This window comes from Stigmatopora argus, chromosome 11 (genome assembly GCF_051989625.1).
Source record: "Stigmatopora argus isolate UIUO_Sarg chromosome 11, RoL_Sarg_1.0, whole genome shotgun sequence".
In the NCBI taxonomy this organism is placed as follows: Eukaryota; Metazoa; Chordata; class Actinopteri; order Syngnathiformes; family Syngnathidae; genus Stigmatopora; species Stigmatopora argus.
In genome coordinates, this window is record NC_135397.1 from 12,228,462 (window position 1) to 12,251,337 (window position 22,876).

General features: G+C 40.2%; 1 protein-coding gene across 6 annotated transcripts in view; it reads right to left on the reverse strand.

Annotated features, from left to right (window-relative positions):
- slit1a (slit homolog 1a (Drosophila)) overlaps positions 1–22,876 on the reverse strand; it is a 90,295-nt gene that overhangs the window by 56,080 nt on the left and 11,339 nt on the right. For all 6 annotated transcript variants that reach the window (XM_077613172.1, XM_077613171.1, XM_077613170.1 and 3 more), the window contains 3 exons: positions 20,515–20,586; positions 18,870–18,941; positions 17,572–17,643 (listed from right to left, as the gene is read on the reverse strand). In XM_077613172.1, coding sequence (XP_077469298.1) covers positions 17,572–17,643; positions 18,870–18,941; positions 20,515–20,586 — 216 coding nt within the window. The remainder of the gene's footprint in view (positions 1–17,571; positions 17,644–18,869; positions 18,942–20,514; positions 20,587–22,876) is intronic.

Consider the following 22,876-nt stretch of genomic DNA (forward strand, 5'->3'; position numbering starts at 1 on the left):
GCAGAATAAATGTTGCCAGATGAGATCCTTTGTATGTATCAGCAATGTATCATGAAACGCACACATTAAAAAACAAGTTTCAAACCCAGAAACCTTCAGAAAAACCACAAGTCAGGAACATGGGTGCTCAAAGAGAAAGTTTTTCTGTTCCTCATACATCATTGTCTTGCCTTGTAGCCACACACATTCATTTTTTTTGTTTCTTTGGACAGCAATAGATCTCACGAATGCTTAGATTAAATCATAACTGAGGCTCTATATGTGCACACACACATTCATGGAGTCTGCATAGGTGTCTTTTACAGTCCTCAAGAGGAGATGATGGATATGCCAGACAGGCAGACAGTATGTGTGTGGGCTTGTATGTGAGAATATTTGTATGCCTACACTTCAATGTTACATCCTGTAGCTGATTTTTTTTTTTTTTGTTTGCTATATTATTCCATTCTTCTTTCTGCCCGTGGGGCTTGGTGTTTGCAAAAATAATAATCCACGCGGGGGGCACAGCAAAATGGATGTTTCCCTCTCAGGGATCACTATCTCACCCGAGTTTTGACCTTTCACCCAAGAGCAGAGTAGGACTGGAAAGGCCTAGACCGTGACCAATCCATTAGAGGTCTCCTGACAAGGATGAGGATGACATCTGTGAACCCTCAGAGGCCATGCGGCGAGGAAGATGACAGATAAGGGGAGGAATAGTAAAATTGATGGTCTGAAGCAGATGTCACTTCACAGCCCAAATAACTCCAGATATATATGAAAAATGTGTGCCAGTGTAGCATTTTGTAAGGGATGTGTGGTTTTCTGCATTAGATGGGAGCATAACAGAATTTGAATGGCATGACAAAGGTTTGATAGTTTATGCATTTGAAAGATCATTTACATATAATTGGTGGAAATAATAATATATAATATGTAATAAATAATCTAAATATGGCAAGGATGTTAACAACACTCCTCTTAAGTTTCCCAAATATACAGACATATTTTCACTTGACAAGAAGTTTGGCCGTCACATTTTCATAATGTTAATTGAGGACATTTGGACGTGATTACACATCACATGCCACTTCAAGTCACAAAGGACCAAGGTTCTTTCTTCACACTTATAGAGGTTTGGATGCTGGTAATAGAGGGAGGTAGACAAGGCTCTAGAAAGGAGGATGGGACTTCAAGGATGAGCGAGTGAGAGTGACAACTCTGTCCGGAATGCCTTTGTCTCTGTGAATATTTGCTCTTGGATTTTGCCTTTTCGCCTTCTTCTCTTATTTATTGTTGACACAATAGAAAGCACAGCCAACTCACCAATGGTTTATCAAGTATAAAGCAAAACCTTTGCATATGCGTATGTGTATGCGCCTGCGCGTATAGCCAGCAGGATCCCAAGCAGCTGGAGGTGAGCACAAGCAGAGCAGGAATCTTATTGAATCCAACAAAGTGGCTACTGCTCTCTGATTAATCCTCCTTACGTCTACAAATCCATGCTGAACCGTAACGTGTGTGTGAGAATGCATCATGTTTGTCAGGCAGACGGAGAGAATGGATGAACGTCTTACACATGGTGCCAAGAACCCCCCTTCCTCCACTCCTGGCTCGCAAGCAGCCCAGGGGTCTGCCCGGGGGCCAGTCTCGCAGCAGGTCGGTCACGGCGGCAGCTCTTTGATGTCTTTGTGCTAGGACTCTGTGCCGCATGTCCACGCTCATTAACTTTGTCACTGACAGATCAATGCCGGCTAGCGGAAAGCTAAAAATGACGCCCTTCGGCATTGACAGGAGATTGTTTTGGCACCTTTTAAACAAGAGAGACCCCCCTACACACACACCTCAAAACCTTCATTTATGCAGCCTAAAACCAGGAGGATATTGCCACACTTAACCGTAGCATCCCGACTTCCTCTTCAAAGCTCGATGGGCACAGACAACAGTCATATCGCCTATACTTTTATGTACTTCCTGTCATTCCATGTTTAACGGTTTAAAGATTACAGCCCCTTTATCTCACTGAACTCATGGCAGTTAGTCAAAGTGAGTAGTGTTACAACTGAAAACACCTAATCTGTGCTTCTAGTGACCCACAATGTCAAATGTGAGCAAAAGGCAGGTCAAAAAGAGTATTTGATGACTGTGAGTAGATATGGACAACAGATGACTTAATGTAGGGCAGTAGTCAATCAATAAATGTTAAATTCAATAAATTACCAATTTCGTCATACGCAGAGATGGGTATGATGACAATTCGGGTTTTGTCGAGTCAATGATGATGACAAAGCCTATGTCCGATTATTATTATAAATAAAAGGTAATTATAGTAGCAAATGTTATTTAAAAGTGGTTTAGCGGGGTCTTGAAATGTACAAAAAATTAATTTCTAAGTTTAAAATTAATGAAAAATAATATTTATTTTGTGGGTTTCAATGATTGCCTTATAAATGGATTATCACGGTCCTTGTATTTGTTTTGTTTATCGTAATGTTCCATTGTGAATTTAGTTGTTTTATGCTTTCATTGGGAAAGTGGCAAACTTCCTGATGCACATTCTTTGTCAGCTGTGGTTGAGGGCTTCATAAACTATATTTCTCCATTGAAAATTTGTACATGGAAAAGTGCAAGAGTACATAACAATACTTCACCACATTGCTAGTAGCCATTTATGGGAGAGCATTAGGGCCAATTTTAAAAAAAATGGATGAGCAGAAATATGAAGATTTATAAATTGTACATTTTCCAAACTCTAAAAAAAAATGAAGGACATTCATGATATCTAGGTTCTGCCGTCAGTCATTATACTTTGGTGACATTCAGATTTTTTGTTGTTGCTCTTGGCACGAAACTACTAATGACGTTATGAAAGCCTGATTATTTCACACAATCATCAAAAACTAAGCTATGTTATATTAGGACGTGGACCAATAAGTTATTTTATAAGCTAAATACAAACCAATGGAGGTAACTATGAAATCATTGTTGAACGGCTAAACAATGAAGTCAATGAGCAATGGCAGATACAACTTATTTGTTTGTAATCTAAATATTTAAAAAGACTTTCTTTTTCTGCAATTAAAACCAGATCAAGTGAAAGAACCATTCCAGGGTCGTGTCCCCTAACTTCAACTGTTATAATCACTATCCAGACTGTTTTCTCACTTTTTTTTTTCATTTGCTACAGTTGCCTAGAAATACGATGTTTAAAAAATCTTCTGAAAATAATGAGTCCTCACGCGGCCTCTTCATGACAACCATAAATCCCTCACTTTGTCTCATGAGCCCTCTCACACTTTCATTTTCACTCACAGCTCTTCTCCGCTGCGATTGCTTCATTTACTGTGGGTAAAGCAAAAGGTCAGGTTTTGTCTGCCAAGGTGGGCCTGCCGCCCTCTCCTGAGAGAGAGACGTTGCCTTTCCCAAGGGAACCACTGATATGTTAGGACAGCCCGCAGAGCAAAGAACAGGAACCGTGAGTCAGCGCGCTCTATTTGGTTACAAATCTCAGGATATATGTCGTGCCTGGGCCTGCAGGAATATTAAGAATAAATTCTCTTCCTTCCCTGCCATTTCCTTCCATTGCAATAGCCCCCCTTCAAATCTGGCTTTTATCACTGTATTTACACTGCTGAGCTCACTAAAGCTCCAAGCCTCTTTCACAAGGAAAGCCTTTATATCCATGCTTGTGTGTGTGTATGTATGTGTGTGTATGTGTGTGTGTAAAAGGGACAGAGCTTCAGCAGCCTTCACCTCAATATTTCCTATCGGTGTCAATGTGGCTGGAATGCTGTGTGAAGTCCCATTGGAACTTCCTTAGGTGGAGTTGTCCCTACTCTGTAAGGAAGCTTTTCCATTGGTAAAAGTAGGTCCCTTTCCAGCGGCTGGTCAGCAAGAGACACCATATGAGTGACCCAAACCACTGCTGTCTTTTTAAAGGTATTTATCAAATATTTTTTAATTGGAAGTCCTGCCAGCGAGATAGTTTCATCATCATCTGAATTTTTGTTCCAACTATTCTCATTTTTACTGGCATCATATTGTGCTCTTAGCGGCCCGGCGAAGTAGTGGTTAGCACATCAGCCTCACAGTTCTGGGGTCGATGGTTCAATCCCAGGTCTGTCCTCCCTCTGTGGAGTTTGCATGTTCTTCCTGGGCTTCCGTGGGTTTTCATCATCATAAATCAACTGTCCTCAATGACTGCTTACTCTGATTTGCAATTCCAGCAAATGCTTCAAATTGCCCGAAAGAGACTTAGGGAGTAGGAGTAACAGCGCCACCTGCTGCTTCTGAATACATATTTTACAACAGCCAGCAATTGTTTCATGTGAACTAATTTAATCAAAGGGATGTTTTTTTGAGGAAACTGAGTGTGTGAAACACATCTAATCAGCCAGTGTATAAATGGCCCTAGCCTTAGGAATCTCACAAATCAGACATGTTCCTGCACAGTAAGTGTCAGTATACTCCAGTATCATGTAACATGGAGTGGAGTTTGAGTGTATTTGTGTATGAAGTTGTCAACAGCCACTTCTCATGAAAAACTGAGATCCACAGAGAGCTGTTCTCATTTCAATCATTATTTATTTATCGCACATGCACGCAGTGACAGAAATTCCTGTTTATTCCATCACACATCAGCGATCAACCTCATTCTCTCAACCTTTTCCTCCCCCTACTCAACGTTTCCTTTAAATCGATTGGGGTGTTGTGTCACCTAGCCTGACATTTCTTGCAATATTCATCTGAAGAAAAAGCGCTCATCTCACACTCAATGAATTATCATAAACTGTGCCTGCTGGCAGTTAATGATGGGCAACGGAGTTGACAATATCCAAGCTCCGGCGAGTACTTTGTTTCATACCGTTGGAATCTGACATTGATTTATGGAGAAGGGCAGTCACACTACACCCTCAGACACACAATCACACAAAGCAAGGTTACTGGACCAAACACGGGAACAAAGAAAGGTTTACCAAGATCAGACATTGACAGCAGTAAAAGGCAGAACCATTAATAGCAACTCAACTGCTGTCAACAATTTGCGCTTAACTCGTAATTGTTTTTCCTTAATCCTGTGAATATGTATATATACCTCCCACTGCAGATTAAAACATTCCTTGTTTAGTCAATTGAATTACATCTTAAATTCGGATTGTGCATTGGTTTTGTTAACTTTTTCTACATCCCAAAAATTGTCAAACAAATCATGTGACTGGCTTGTTAAAAACAATAAAGGTGTTATGATGAAAACAACTTGGACTAAGGGCCAAATAATTCCAAATGTAACTGATTTCAAGTGTCAATGTTATGAAAGTCAGCCAAATTCTAGCCCAGGCTTCGGGAAACAGAGGTAATTTAGGAAAAACTGACTTCCAAAATGAGTCATGGCTTCTTTGTGGCATGGGCATGTTGGATGCTTCTGGAATCTGCCATCAGCTATAACTCCGGTGAGGACATTACATTCCATCTGACTCATTACAAGTGTGTGAGAACACGGGAGCAACTGAATAGCAAGATGTTATATGACTGGTACCACTTGCACATGACAACACCAAAGGACAAACAGCTATTTTGAAAGAACTCAAGTATTTGCAAACGCATCATGTGCACATGAGATGCCATTAGAAGTTAAGTTAAAGAAGCACAGCACAACTCAGAAATAAAGAAAAATGAAGAGATTCATTTTTAAAAACAGTGGAAGTGAATCAAAAGAAACATCTTTTTAAAGTCTTGCTCCAAGGCTTACTGATGTACTCGCGAAGAAACACAGAATTAAAGAATGCAGAGAAAATTATTGGCACACCTGGCCATAATGTCAACAGCAAGTGGAATTTTAAGAAAACACAGTGTTGGACACTCTCTAGCAGCAGATACTTTTTTTCCCCAAAGACATCAATTTTTTTTTTTTACCAGAATTGATTTTCTTTTCAAGTTATCCAAAAGAAGAAATAGCTTGGATGCATCTTTTGAATAGGGGTTAATTTGGTCAAATATTTGTTTATGCAGTTCATTGCACTACTTGCAATACTCTTTCAAGATATACTTCAGTCTTGGCAACAACACCGCAGGTTTGAGTGTGAATCAGTATTGTTGTTACATAGCTTTATGAAAGGCACTCCAGGACTCTTCTAGACTGAAACCATGAGACCAGCTTGATGGTTAAGGATGGGAATACAGAAGGGTTGCTTGACAAAGAGGCTGTCTCCTAGTGGGTGTTTTACAAAAGTGGGAGGGGCTCAGTACAGATGGGGAAAAGAAAGAGGGACAGAAGCAGCAATCCAAACAAGGGCAGGTGTGAGTCCCATGAACAATATTCATTCATTCATTTTACGTACCGCCTACCCTCGCAATGGTTGCTTGGGGTGCTGGAGCCTATCCCAGCCACCTATGGGCACCAGGCAGGCCAGCCAATCGTAGGACACGAGACTGACAACCATTCATGTACACACTTGTGCCCAGCGGCAACTGGAGTGTTAAACCAGCTGACCAAGTATGTTTTGGGGATGTGGGTGGAAACCGGAGTACCCAGAGCAAACCCACGCAAAGTCTAGGGAAGATGCAAACTCCACACAGATCGATCCGAACCTGGGCTTCAACCCTCGATCTCAGAACTATGAGACCAACGCATGAACTCACGAGTAAAAATCTCATCTTATCACAGCTTTTCCGACCCAGAAAGTAGCCTGCTAACTAACAAGCAGATGGAAAAACAAACAGAAAACGGCATTCCATGACCTCTACCACCAAATACACACTTTTTTTTTAGTTAAGACATGTTCATGGAGGTCTGATTACAATTCTAGTTACCGTTGTAAGAGAATACATTAATTATGGTTTCTGCCCCACCCCCAAACTGTTGAGTGACATCTCTGCTGCTTCCTGGCCCAGTCTGGCTTTGAGCAGTGGCGTGGGTGACTGAATAGGCTGATAAATGGTGAAGGAGGGGCTGGTCACACCCTACACTTTTGTACCCGCTCTGTCACGCCTGACCCTTAACCAAACACACGCACAGGCACACACAAATGCCCACAGGAACACACTTCTATGGCTAACCACGTACGTAAATGTCATCTCTCACACACCTTCACATCACCTCTGTCAGGCCTGACCCTTTACCAAATACCCAGGCCTCCCCCTGTATCCAAGGTGACCAAATGAGGCCCCAGCGATCTCCTAGCAACCAAGAACAATGATCTCCAAGGAGACGGAATGGCTTGAGCTAAAGGGCAAGCAATTCTCTGGAGATAGAGGAAGGGACGGAGGGATGTGAGTGGAGGGGATGATGGGAATGGAGTTGGGACACATCTTTAAACCATGTCACAATGAGGGTGTCTGGTTGGGAAACCAGGATCTACTTTCTTAACCCGAAAAACAGCCCATTTATTAACTTTTCTCTACTCACTCAACCAATTTTGAAAAAATACCTTGTGTAGACACCAAAAATATTGTAAAGAGGGGAGATTAATTACCTGCAAACTTTGAAATTCAGCATATGCCCATTTCTGTGGCAGCAAAACATGTTCCAAAACATAAAAAATAGAGCAGAATTTTGCCGGATTTGTTATTTTGATACTGATTTTACTGATAGTAAAACCAGCATATGCTGGATTTTTTTTAGCAGGGAAGATTTCATGATTATTTTACAGAGTGACACCTTTACGCATCAAGTGTTATTATTAAACTCAACACTATCTTTTTATATCCACTAATACAGGTAGGAAGCCGATAATGAGATTGCCAAAGGGCAGCTAAACAATATTATGGCATTCTAGTCTCCATAGAAACTATTAAGGTGTCATGATAACATTTTTTTAAATTTAGATATTTATCACTGATCCAAATTTGGTTAGGCTAGCTTCCATTTTTGCTCTGCCAAAATTGCCTCCAATTAAAGCAGGTAGCAAAGAATTAACCCTGGACCAAGACAATCAAGGGGCAGATGGAAAAGAAAAAAAAATACATTTGGGGGGTAAAGTGTTGATGAAGTAAAGGGCTGTATGTTAACTTGCTCGTGTGAAAAGTCTTTGTTATCCATGAATAACCATCTCTTTACAGCTTTGTGAAGTAGAACTGGGGCATATCCTCTTTACTTAATATGAATGCTGCACATAGTAGTTGCTCTTTAAGCAGAAAGAAGAGTGACCCAAGTCCACTGGTGCAGGTCCAGTCCAATGCTACATCACATTTTGAACACATTAATATAGAGCGCCTAACTTATGAACAAAGACATATTACCTTGGCAATCTCACACTAATATTAAATAACCTATGTTACATTAAAAACATCCTATATATAGTATAAAAAACATCCTATATATAGTATAATGGCTGTGGTATTATGACAATTGAATGAACATTAACATGTCTAACTAAGGTCCAACGTGTCCCAGATGAGCACCAGAGGTGTACGATCAGGTTGAAATTTTATTGACAAAAAGTCTCTTGTGCATTGGTGCAGGTCATTAGCTCATGTAGAACCAATTGTTTGTGTTTTCATAGCTTTTCATAAGAAAATTTGTTATTAAAACCCAACAATTCAAAAACAGATGAACAAGACAAACAACTATTTACAGTCACAACTATTATATACACGATTTACAGTAAAAGTTGCATAGTATGCTGTGGTTAGAGATCACCTAATATTTAGGTTGAAGTTAATTCATTCCACTAGTTTTAATGAAGGAGAACGAAGACGTAATGGTGTGTAATTAGGCATTACGGATTAATAGACACACCCACCCGCAAATATATGCATGGCTTACTTTTGGTTGATCAGCTGGATAGAGGGGATTTTAGGAGTGGCATTGATTCCAGCGGCTAAAGTCAAATCAAAGGGGGTCCGCCTGTTCAAATACCCCTCCAGTCAGTTCGCCTTTGTCCCTGGGTACTACTTACTCTCATGCTGAATTTATGAGGTGTTGACTCTCTCGTAGAGCAAGCAAAGAGCAATAGAAGAAAATGTGTATTAGTCTGTGTCTGTCATTTATTTCTGTCTTATTCTGCGGTCCTGGTTGAAGTGTCTGACCTTCTAGGGCTGTAAATATCAGGAAATATATTGGGTTAGACAGACGAATGCTACAATTAATTGTTCCATCTTTTAACAGTGTTGTGTGTCATGCTGAGGTCGCCTTGACTTCGTGGGATTTGTCCACAAAGCGTAGTGCCAGACTGAGCTAGCTAGCTTCACTGATTTCCCACTATCAAATCTTATGCTGGGAACATCCAAACCTCTAACACCAGCACCAACAACCCCCCTCGTACTACCACCACCGCCTACGACCAGCTTGATCCCACATGAAAGTGTCTGCAATCTCATTAACAAAACCTGGGGCTCATCAAAAACTCCAGTCCCCAGGACCCTTTTTTAAGCCTGAGGATGGAGAAATCCAGCCGGGAGAAGATGAATAAAAGAAGTGAGCATCCAGGGCAGCCAGGTGTTAAAGATACAGATAAGATCCAGGGAGGAAGTCATGGAAGGCTAGGACAACCATGAAATAAGGAGGGTGTGATGATAGAAGTTGGGTATACCTAATAAGGGGAATGGGGAGGGCTTTCTAGTTTGATCGTGGCAATTTTTATAGTTATACTTCCTGTCACCCGGGTCTCCTTTAGGCCGTCTTTGAAGTGATAATGGCCCTTTTGGCTAATTCTTCTTTGCAGCTGCTTTCTCCAACTCTACAGATGACAAACCTTTCAAAGTGTCCAGAGAAGTCAATCGTTCTTATGTAGGGGCCCCACTTTACTTCTTGCGCACCGTCTGCCAACTCCATTTGCTAAATCCACACCGTATTTATTAGCTGCCTCTGCCACATATCGTCAGATCCCAGTGACTATACCACTGCATTTTATCATAGCCAGTTTACCTTGCGCTTAACTCTGAAAGGATCAATATACTATTTATGTGGATTTCGGTTGCTTTTTCATTCTTCTGATATTTGCTTCAAAATCAACCCTAAAATAAACTATCAATCCCATTGCCCTTTGTGATGTATTTAGAGTACTTTGCATACATGTATTCTTGAATATATGCCTAAATCACTGATGGTGTAGTAGCATACTAAAATTTAATTATATCAGTAGTACTAAAATAGTTGTAAAATAATAATAAGAACTACATATGTACATAAATCCTGTATGTCTTCTTAAATATAGAAATTCCCGATGAAAATTTGTGAAAAATGTAACAGTACGAGTGAGACAAACTTGCTTTTTTGTACTGTCAGCCTTTTCTACAGTCAAAAGTGCACCTCTGGTATATAAAATAGAGAGATGACCTTTGTGGCTAAAGAGTTTCCTGTAATCAGTTTGCATTTTTGGACTGCATGATTTAAAACTGGCATTTAGTTAGTCTTTGGACTAGAGTTACAGACAGCACGAGCTGTTTTATATGAAGAACAAAAGGACTCGAGTCACAGGAATGGATGATGGACCCGTAAACAGACAGAAAGAATATAGCCATAGGGAACAGGATCAAGGGATCTGTTCAAACCCCTAATTACAAACACACACACACACACAAATAAAATTCTCCAAATCTCTCTCAGGCTTTGCCCGAGTGTAAAAAAAGCTATTCCTTAAAGTGTTTATCTCTGTGTGATGTGCTCACAAAGAAAGGTAAGAAACATAATCATTAAAAATGCCACACATTGCATCTGTTAAAATTGTCTGGGGCTTCAAGTCAAATCTCTAAAGGGGGACACATTTCAAGGATGGAGCAGCCATTTTTCTCGGATTGCATGATATAATCGTAGGTGGCTATATATCCTGCACTGAACGATAAAAGGTATCTTTCTGCCAGACTGAAGACATGTTGCGTTTGCGTTTACATGGAACACATCCAGCAATGTTCGTGATAGTTCAGACCCAAACACCTGATAATTCTGAGGGGAAAGTACGGAGTATTGAAGTACTGCTGCGATCCTTACCAACAGGAGATAACATTGATCACAATTCCAGATTTTTAAAAGTGGGCTCTAATGAGGTGGACAGAATGTTAAAAATTAATCGAACTTAACTGGTGCATTTTTTTTCTTAATTATCAAAAAATTAAAGCGCTGAATTGATAATTTGCACTTTTATAACCATACGATAGTTTCTGTGTGACAACATGAACAATAGAGTTTTAAATTTTGTTGGTGATTGCATTCAACCTTGGATGTACATATGTACTCGCATAACTACGGCAACTTGGCCTCAAAAATAGGTGTTATTCCTGGCCAGTTTGTAGCATTCCACAAGGCTGGAGATACCAAGGAGAGTGTGTGTGTTTTGTCCTCTGAGTGTCAGTTCCAATCTGGACCGAGTGTTGCCAACCAGTCTAAACTGTCAGTGGTGGGAGCAGAGAGGAGGACAAGCAGGCCCTCATTGGACAGCTTCACTGAGTGAAATCCCTGTGTGTGTATACTCATGACGGATCTGGACCACACTGTGATGTCTTATTCATGCTGTATCAATTCATAATGACTGGGCTAGTCCCGTGACGATAACATGAGGAAATACATGTTCATAACCACACACTCACTACGCGTGTGTGATTTTTTGGTAATTGTGTGCGTTTTTTGTAGGCTATCATAGATGGCATAAATATGTAGTATGTGCACAAACACACATCCAACATTAATTAATTTGTACTTTTGTATGGATATCCAAGAATTTTCAGTGTATCACTTTAATTTATCAATTAAGGCAGGTCACAGAATCATAAATAAAACCTTTTTTTTTTTAATTCTAAACGTACCACCTAATTTTTCCTGTTTCTTTTCCTTACTTTCGCACACCTTGTGCTGAGGTGATTATTAAAAATGGCATTGTGGTATTGAAATTACCCCCTTTTGGCTTTGCTTTTTTTCACACGGTTTAGTCTGCGTTTCTCTCCCTTGTTTGCGCATGCACATACACTTACACAAACACACATGTCCACGACTCATAAAGAAAACAGGGACAAGCAGTAAAAGCCTCTTTTACCACCTGTCAAAGCAGAAGCAGGAAGAGGTTAATATATTATGTGGCATGGATCTGATTTTGCTCAGTCACTGGTCCAGAAATTTCATGCTACTAAAAAATAAATAAATAACTCAAAACCTTAAAAATGAACCGTTTACTCACACTGTGTCCTATTTATGTATAGTATCTTATAGTATGAGCAAATGGTGGACGTAAAGGGAAGCTCGGGAAGAGGTGATTATTCTGTTGGATATTTGTAACCAATGGTAGCTCCACTCAAAGTCTCCATTCAGGAAACCAGAACCTGAATAAGTCTGTTGCAATTCATTTCAGTACAAGTAATCTATTTGGAAACTGGCATCACTGCTAAAACGACAGAGTGTAAGTACGTTCCTCTGCATTGAGAGTTTGATGCTAGACAGATGTGTGGGCGGCGATTGTAATCAAGAGGGCACACTGGTGGCCCAGAAATCAATTGAGGAAAAGGAGTTGCCATGGAGATGCCTGCAAAGTTGGGCCCCAAACAGTCTTCCAAGAGACCCGACGCGCTGAGGCAGGTCATTCATCAACAGAGACAAAGAGAAGGAAACAACGAGACAAGTTTGGAGCATTAACATTGTGGCTGGCTCACTAGTAGGAATAACAACAGGCACAGCAAATTTAGCCCTTTCATGTCATCATATATAAAAATGTCAAAAGTTGAAAGCTGGTGTTCTGTCTCCAAGCCAACTTGCAGCTAAGGAACTCCTACTGAATGGAAAGGGAGGCAGGAAAATAGGCAACAACAGGAAAAAAGGCACCTGTTAATGTAACATATGAACAGGTTTTGGATAACTATTGCCTAAATAACACAACAGAACAAGCTGTTGCCAGTCAGTGAGAAAAAAACATAAAAGTTATACATGTTTAAGTCGCAGGCCCAGCAATACAGACACTCCCCTACTTACGAACGCAATTGGTTCCGAGCGATTGTTCATAAGTTGAATTTGTTTGTAATTTGATTCAGTGCTATATTTTGTATTATAATTTATGTTTAAGGCCGATATAAGTATATTGAAGGTTTATATAAGTGCATTTGTATGTTTAAGGCTTGTATCAGTAACACGCATTGGTTTGTACTGAATTTTTTTTTTTTTAATAAAATGGAGAGAATATGTACAGTACTGTAGAGAGAGAGAGAGAGATTTAAGTATTAGAAACTGGCCAAAAGAAGCGACCTAATGACAATTGCACAGTTTTCTTCTTTTTTTCATCATAAATGATGCGGTAGCACTGTATGGCATCATTCAATTGATTTGCAAACTTTGTGCAACGTTTAATATTTGGGTCCTGCTCTCGATCTTTCTGTTTATAAATGGTACTGAATGTGCAACGCTCACCACTCTCACGCGCATCAAGCTTCGTTATTATTGCCACTCGTTTCAAATGAAATGGCTTGCCTCTTCCTTGCAACTCCCTCAATAGAAGCCTTTAGCTTTTTACCAACCATATTCAATATTGGATGCATGAGATATTTAATGATACAAATGAAAAAGGTTATTTGCACACTGGAGATACATTCACGCACTTCCGCATTGCAACGAAGAAGAAGGTAGATGCTGGGTGAGCTGAGCTCTCACAGCGCCAGGCGTCGGTATTAGCGGCGGAAAGAAGTACTACTCCGAAAAAGGCGAAATACAAAATTGGACTTGCGAAAATTTTTGGACTTAAACGCAATTTGCAGACATGTTCGTATGTACTGTTGTTCGTAAGTTGAATGTTCGTAAGTAGGGGAGCGTCTGTACTATGGAAAAAGTATGACCTACAGTACGGAATATACAGTAACCAGCCAACAAGCATTCAACTCTAAACAAAAACAACATGCTACTGTTCTCTTACAAATAAACAAGAACATATTTGCTCATGGACGACCCTAAATTTAGCCACGGAAATGTAATTACAGGGATGTTGTCTGTCTAATTCATTTGCATTTCTTATTTTCCCTCTTTTATGTGTGGACTTGTATGTATCATTTCACACTACTAGCATGTCAGTGTTTTGTTTTACGTACATCAATATGTGCGGCGCCAAGCATTGCAGTACGAGATTAAAAGGCAGGAAGAGGATCTTAAGAATCATCAAGACATGCTCTCTCCAGCTCTTTACCCCGATTACCCCCTTAATTCCTTTTGTACAACTAAACAACCCCTCTTTAGAACTCCTGGGGAAAAAAACAAGGTGGAACCTCACCTTCATATGTTTCAGCCTCCCCATGTAATACATCACTTTTGACAAAGTTTTCTCGTGGCAACAAACAGGAACAACCTTCACCTCCACTTCCCCCAAAACTAACCCTGACCTTAAACCAGATGCTGTGACCCCCTCAGGGCTAAAACCTCTCCACTATACACCAAATCCTCTCACTTTTCCCCTCAAGTCCCACGGTCCTCACTTCCTTTTGCTCTCCCAAAATGAGACGCTAATTAAAGGCACAGATGAGCAGGACCTTAATGTGGATTTTGTATGTTCTCCCCCTGCTTGTGTGTTTTTTTTCCAGGTACTCTGGTTTTACATGCAAGGTAGGCTAATTGAACACTCTAAGATACCCCTAAATATGAGTGTAAGCTTGAATGGTTGTCCCTCTCCTTGTGCCCTGCAATTGGCTGGCCAACAATTCAGTGTCCCCCGCCTGGTGCCCGAATTTAGATGGGATAGGATCCAGCACCCCCCGCAACCTTGGTTAGGATAAGCCCAACATAAAATGAATGAAAGAACGAATGAATGAAAGGTTGCACTGGAATATAAGACACATTTTAAGGAGGGCATTTTTTCATTTGATCAGACACCAAGAACAAACTTACTACTTAATGCTTTAAAGTAAAAATAGTTCAATAGAGAACAACAGGCTAAATAGGCACCTGGTAATCTAACCTTTAAAAAACCCAATATAACAGGCTTTTGTGATCAGAGATAAAAATGAATTCTATAATATTGCAAAAGTTGGCGCAACAAGCCCCGTAGGTCCATAATTAACGTACATGATCACACTCGGGTCAGTTCTGACTAAAGCAAAAGGAACAAACTAAATAGCAGAAAAAAGACTCCACCTGGGAACGGAGAACCCTTTAAATCCATTAAAAACTGCTGGCAGACGAGTTCTAACCTAACCACATCAACCAGGAACCAGAACCCACAGTGTGGCCTAGAAATATCAATAGCCATTAACAGACACACATCAAGAGAAGGCTTTGTCTTTTCCTGCTTGATTTAAGTCTCGCACAAATCAATGTGTCAATTTGTGGCATTGTGGTGTTTTTTTTCTTAATTTAATGGGACTGCATTACTATTTTTTGCCGTTTAGGAATATGCAAAACACTGGAAAAGTGTCATGCCCCATTATTCCACTATTAAAACAGGAATTAAGAATAAATGTGAATCGATTCAGCCAACGAGACCAAGGAGGATGTGCCAGCTCAGAGTTTGAAATTATGAGTCCAAAATCAGTCAGATTAGATGAATTAGGGAAGTTGTATTATGACAATTCATGGGCTGTTGGCAGAATCACATGGCGCAGATGGACTAATCAAGCTTGTACAGGGCCATTAACTTTCGTGGAAGGCCTTGGCCTTCTCTCTCCCTATTCCACCAAGAAAGACAAGCCAGTGACATGTCACTAGCAGACTTTACATTTCCCAAATGGTGACACTCTAAATCCTGGCGAGCAGAACTTTGGCTTAGTCGCTGGTGATATGTGAAGATGGCTTCAATGAAATTATAGAAATATTCAAGATGGAATAACATATCAAAACGAGATAAGCAGATGGCGGTCTAAAATCAGGACAATAAGATCGAAGAAACTACAACCTAGGTATATGGCAGAAAAAGTCATTTTAAATGTCCTGCAGTTTCTTTTACACCAGATGCTGCAGGTACCTACTGACTAATGTAAGCTGGAATGATCAGATAGCAACAGAGACACCGATTAGCCAAAAGCTACAATTCTACCAATAAAAAATTAAAAAGAAAGAAAGTTACAAGCATGTTACAAAGAAGTAAAACGTTACTGTGGGACATTTAGACTGTGCAGGATGTATTAATATCAGTGGCAGTCCGTGCATTTTCTAGTAGCGCCTTCTGTCGGAATCAATCCAACCCTCAAAAACTAATTTATGGCTATAAAACCTCTACTGCAGCTACAGCTGCGACACGTAAAAAATCCTCAATAATAACCTCGTACAATTGAAATATCATTTAGGAATATAGCCATATTTTACTCACCAAAAATCCTTTTTAACTGTACACTATATCCATCCTCCTTTCTTTCCTCCTTTTCTATTGCCATCGAAGCTAATGCTGAAAGTCGAGCCTGTCCTTTCGTATTTCTGGCACACGTTTTTATTCGATTTAGTGCTGAAAATGTTCGTTTCCGGTTGCGACAGGCTTGCTTGCTTTGGAGGTGTCCGACCTTTCTTAATGATGTCCAGCTTTTTTTTCTTGAAAAGTCCATCTTGAAAATGGCTTTAAATCAACACAACAATATATTTGCTTGTGCAGCTCGCTCCAGATACAGTTTGGTAGCTCTGGCTAATCCACTCTATCACTAGCCAATCATAGTTGGTGAAAGCGATGACGTATCCCTACGCCTGCGAGAAGGCAATGACGTATCCCTACGCCTGCGAGAAGGCAATGACGTATCCCTACGCCTGCGAGAAGGCAATGACGTATCCCTACGCCTGCAAGAAGGCAATGACGTATCCCTACGCCTGCGAGAAGGCAATGACGTATCCCTACGCCTGCGAGAAGGCAATGACGTATCCCTACGCCTGCGAGAAGGCAATGACGTATCCCTACGCCTGCGAGAAGGCATTGTGGTGTTGCCAACTCAAAATCTGATTGGTTAAAGCAACAGTCTTATCGACGCTTGTTTAATGCAGCAGAGCCTGCAGAACTGATTGTGAAGGCCTTGAGGCAGATTTCTGACTCTGGCAACAAATAATGGGTGAAATGTGATTGGTTAAATGCTTCAATATGAAAACACATCTGGAAGCAGTGCAACCAGGGGGAAAAGCAATGAAAGGAAGCTTACAGACAATTTAGAATTATTTAACAAGTATTGATGGACAAAATTGACACACTTCTTGTATCTTCGTTACATGGCCCCTAGCCTTGTGCTTTTCTTTTGCCAATAAATTGAATTGAAAATGTAATATATGATTCAGATAGGCCAGGAGAGAAGGCCTTGAAGGCCCTGACGGCCCGCCACTGATTAATATTTACATTACTGAAAAGAGATGCAGTCTTTATATAGATAACACATAAATATTATTGAAACTGGGACAGAACCCAAATCAACTGGACCACACATGACTTTCCTGCCAGTCAGCAGTGTACTTTCTATAGTAGACGCTGATGATGATTAGGAATGCAGGCCAAAGAATGCAAAAGTCAAAAATGAACACTGGGGATCGTTGAAATCTCAACTGGCCTTTCAATAAGTTAGATTTATTTCTGCTCGCTGTTTAATTGTGCACGAAACCAAAGCCCACATTGGTAAATTAAACCTTGCAGTGCAGCGTTATAGGACAGAAGACAAGTGTTGAGAGATGACGTGAACAGAAGGGAGAGAGAGTGATGAGTTAAAGTTTTAAAAACAAATGCATTTACTTACAGTCGAGATAGGCCAGGATTCTTCTGGAAGAGCAACTCAGGAAGCTGCTGCAGTTGATTACGATTCAGACGCCTACAGCAGGGAGAGCACATGATCAACCAGTGTGTCTGTGTGTATTGAAGCTGTGAATAATTTCAGCAAGATGTAGTTGAAACAGTGTAGCCATGGGCTATTGTGTTTCAATCACCATTGAATGTCACGTAAATATCCACGTGAAAGTTCAGGGGAATTAAAATGCTAAGTCAAAGACAGCACAGTGAATTATCTCTGCAGTGGTGACATTACAATACAGCACCGGGGTAGGATTTCATCCAGCGCTCGCTTTCCGAGAGGAACAATGCTCCAAAATTCCCTTTTGGTATCAAGTGAATTACACCAATTACATGATGCGAACATGTGTGGATTTGATCTGAGTTATATCAATAGACAAGGTTTCATGACTGGAACAATGGTTGGCAAACATTACACGTTTAAGACTGGCAGGCTTTATGCAAATAGACCATTTAACTCAATGAGAAACAGCCTGTTGCTAATTTGTTGGAAACCACAGCTCTCTCCTACCACTAAATCCTGAGGGCCTGTGGGAGTGAATGTAATGGCTGTGACATAAGCTGCAAATCTGACAGAAAGACTTCTGCCATGGACACACTTTGACACAGATGTTGGGACCAGAGCAACTCACTATTGAGAAGAACTGAATGACTTCACCGCGTAACGAGAATTAACAGTATGTTGTTTACCTGCTAGTGGGTTTGTGGCTTTTTAAATACCGGTGAACCAACCACTTCATTTCCACATTGGTCTGGAACAAGAATACAGCTAACCATTTCTTTGTAAGAGGGGTTAGGGTTAGTAAAATATGGGGGAAAGGCGATGTGAGACATGGCTTTGGGGATTTTAAAATTTTCATGTGGATTTCATATTAAGGCTTTCATGATGTTATCCACTAATGGTGCATGCCCATAAAATCATCTGTGCCAAAGGTTTCCATATGGCTAGGAGTACTGAATTTTTGACTGTCCCCTCTGAAGAGTGGTTATGCGTTTTAGCCCGTGTCGTTCAGGGCCGGTTAACAAGCTGTTGAGGAGTGATGGTGCTATGCAGATGGTTGTGAACGTGTTTAGCCATAGTATGTCTGTCGGGCAAAGGTAATGACAGAAAAAGGCCTTGCAATCTATCCACATTTTATGGACAGCTCATCTTTTTAGTCACATTCAACACAACTAATGCATGTAACAATTTTATCAGATTCATAAATATACATCTTATTTTTAATAGTTCTACAGGCTTGTACTCACAGTCTCTCAAGTTCCTTCATGTCATCAAAAGCTCCACGCTCAATCACAGTAATCTGATTCTCCATCAGCTGCCTGCAGGCAAAGAAGTAAAAGTATTGCAAACTGTAACATAGACACTTTTATCACAGTATCTAAAATACTGGTATACTTCACGGAATTCCTGTATTCACACTTGGTTGAAGCATAGTCAACACCCAATAAACAGAGAAGCCACAGTGTGGAATCGTGTCAACAAAAAAAAACAGTTGTGGAAGGAACGCTTTCCTAGGTGGCTCAGTGAGTGTAGTTGTGTGGTCGATGTGTGGTTAATGGGCAATGCCTTTGGGTGGAGACCAGACCAAATTTTGGTAAGGTGTGGAAATTCATCTTTAAGAAGGATAAGACTAGGACTGGGGAAAAATATACGTATATTCAAAAAGATTAAAGCACATTTTTTCACTCACCCTTCCAAAATGTATTTCTCTAAAATTGGGTCTTGGGCGATTATGGAAGTGTTACAATAACATAAAGTCAAGAAAGAGACTTTACAGGAGAAACAAGAGTGGTCCTTCATTACGTATACAACTGTTCCGTGTTGAAGGCTACCTCTGCCGTCTCTGAAAACTCAGTAGTCTGTAGTTCCTCGCCATCAAATATAAATGCTAATCACTGTTTGCGCTACATAAACATTGAGAGAAAAGTGCAATTCACTCCTGGTCTCTTTCTCATGAATTTAGATGGGAAGAAATATGTGTATTTCAGACTTGAAACTTGACATGGTGATGGCCCTAAGTTATATTTTGAATAAAATGTATGAGTGTGTGAATCTATACAATAATTTCCGGATTGTAAACTGTGACTTTTATTCCCTACTTTGAAGTCTGCTGGTTAAAATCAAGTTATAGCACAGGATGATGTATGTGTGTCTGTCTGTGTGTGTGTGTGTCATTCTTTTGTCTGCATTTAAACTCAATGTGAAGCGGTAGGTGATTATGCACACAGTATGTGAGGGCAGATCAGGGAGCAAATAGCAGTGTGAATATGGCTTAGAAAAGAGAGATGGAACAAGGCAGGAGGTAGGTATGTTGTGTGGCAGGGGGCTAATAATGCAGTGTGAAAAAAATGATTGTGTGCAGCCAGATTTACACTTAAAACATGATAAATGTCCACATAACTTCCCCTTCCGTGGTGTGTACAAATTCGGTTTCTAAACCAAATTCAACTCTCAATGTTACAAGTGCTGGTTAGTTTAATACACATTAAGTTATGTGTCGTGAACCAAGCGTGTTAATTGCGCTCATCTAGGATGGTACGAATGCATACATTATGTCGAAGTGTCTTAGACACAGGAAAATGTGTAAATAAATTTAGCACTAAAAGTGATGCTGCAATAGACAGTGCCCAATGAGAGTAAAGGCCATTTCATCACTTGCTAGAGTCATTTGGTTGCTTAATGTACTGTGGAGTAGATCTCCATGAATCCACTTCAGTGGACTAATGCTAATGTAAGGTTTGTGACTAGTCTGTACGATTGTCTCTCTGCGCACAATAGTAGTTACATTCTGACTGACACATATGCTACTGTGCAACTCCTTGCCCCTCCTTTGTGAGTGTATAGGCGTGTTTGTATGTGTAGTTCTGTGTAAAGCCTGTAAATAAAACTCACAGAACTCGGATGTATTTGAGACCAGCGAAGTCACTCTTGGTGATGCGTGTGAGATTGTTACCATTCAGCTCCCTGCAAGGAAAAATACACAGAAATGAGCATTAATATTTCATTTTTTACCTGCACTAGATTTTATATTTTGAGCTTTGCAAACAACAACAAAAAATTAAAAAGAAAAGAAAAAAAAACTTTGCACAGACAGTATTTAAAAGTCTACCGTATGGAACAGGCAGCGTGAAAAAAGTATTGCATTTCAGCAACATTATAACAAAAACAAAGAAGGAAATTACTATTGTCAATGTATTATTTCTCCAGCAAAATTGCCACGATTTCTGGACAATAAAGCACTATTTTTCAGTCAAACTGTTTAGAGAGATTTTGGATGCAGTAAGATTGTCACAGAAAATCCTAATTTGCATTTTGTTTTAGTTATTCCAAATCTGAACAAACTGAAGGAAAATCAGCAACCCCTTGTGTTTGACCTTGCAGCTTCCACTGCATTGGGTAAGAGTTTGTTTTGATAACATTGAAACGTACTGTGCGGCACATAATACTTCAAAATTCTGGTAAATGCAGGCTTTTTTGAGGAAGTTGGCATTTCTTCTCCCTGGTCTATTCTAGAAGTCCAACGAGGGTAAGACATTTAAGATGTCTTTTGCTTCTCGGACCTGCCAATTTACACCCGCAACCGCACCCCTGCTTGGCTATGTATTTCCACTATTGTTAGGAATTAGTGGAAGCCAACGGGGAGTATTTAAGAAAGGCCACAAGGCCAAAAAGCTGAGTGTTGTGGAAAAAATGAGAGCAGATGCCCAGTCGAGCATTGACCATCACAAAAAGTGAGACGAGGTACTGCAGTTGAAAGAAGATTTGGGGTTAGTCGCCAGTATATGCCAACAATAACTCGTAAGCTGCGTTGTTGAACCAAGAAAAAGCTGTGTAACCTTATTATTCAGATGGCAGCATGTGGAAGTAAATATTCAGATTGTTTGTGTGCTACTGCAATCGCTAAGCATTATTGGTCCACACGGCCTTGACCCACAAACTCAACCTCTCGTCCCTGAGCAAGTCCCAAAAACGTGTTCCAAATCTACGGCAAAAGCAAGCGTTTCTTTCCTGCACTCGTCTAATGACCACTCAAGGGACTGTAGCACTATGCAGTACTAAAAGGAATGGTCATTATACACAGATGGTGTGTGTGCGTGTGTACACAGGTGCTTTGACAGGCCAAGCGACAGGACTGCGGGAAGTAAATAATAGATGAACCTTCATTAGCCTCCATTGTGATTTGTGCACATGTGGTGTTCATTACAGGTGCTTGCGTAGATAGGTGCTTTCACACATGTCAACCTGGATACAAGACATAATGTTAAATGTCTCATTTCCTGGGTGGTCAATCCAGATGACTCCCAAAGGTCAACAAAAAGGATCTAAGAGGGGAGGACTGTGATAAGATGCCATAAGAGAGACATTGAGAAGTAGCAGGAGGGTTTTGTAAAAAAGCTGATTCAATTTTTTGCATAACCCTCTCACAAGTTGTTTTGTTGTTGCTTGTATTTCCACTCCCCTCATTGATGCAACCTACGAATGCAATCATTTGAGCCATTTTAGCAAAGGACCATGAATAAAGCTGACCCTGTTTTACAGAGTGGGGCTGGTTTTCATTGGCTACACTTATATGGAAACATTTATTCAAATTAAAAGCTTGATCAGAATAAATCCCTTTGGCTATATTCTGATTCAAGGAAGCCTATTACGATTAAAATTTTATACCAAACGGGAGAGGTTGTTTGTGTTGATTTATAATGTCAATCAGTGCGCATGAAAACACATTATCGAAAATAATACTTTGTTATTCCCAGAAGATCGAAAAAGCAGAGCGAGCGAAAGTTGCAGTGGGTCCAAGACTAAACTGTATCTTAGAAGAATCATTGATATTATAAAAGTACAAGTTGTTGAATGACAAGGCGGTAAAACAATCCATGTATCCAAATAATTTGTTCCGACTAAAAGTGCAATAATAATTAAGACGCAAAGAAAGCCCCCTGACAGTTTGTTTACTTCCACATGCTAAACTTTTTGGAAACTTTAAGTGACATCACTTTGCTTGATGTAAAGTAATTCATATTCCAAAACCACTTGTTAATGACCAAAGAGTTAAAAGAAATGCGGACTCTTACACAGCAATTGTTTTGCTTGTGTAAACTGAAAAAACCCACAAAAAATTAGTCATTAGTATAACAGTAAAAGGAATCTAAGCAATAGCTGTTGGCACGAGAGCAAGCGTGCCTTCTCTTGTTTCACAGACAGATGCTTTGTGGTTTGGACTTGTGGTGCCGGTTTTTGCATTACAGTACTCCAA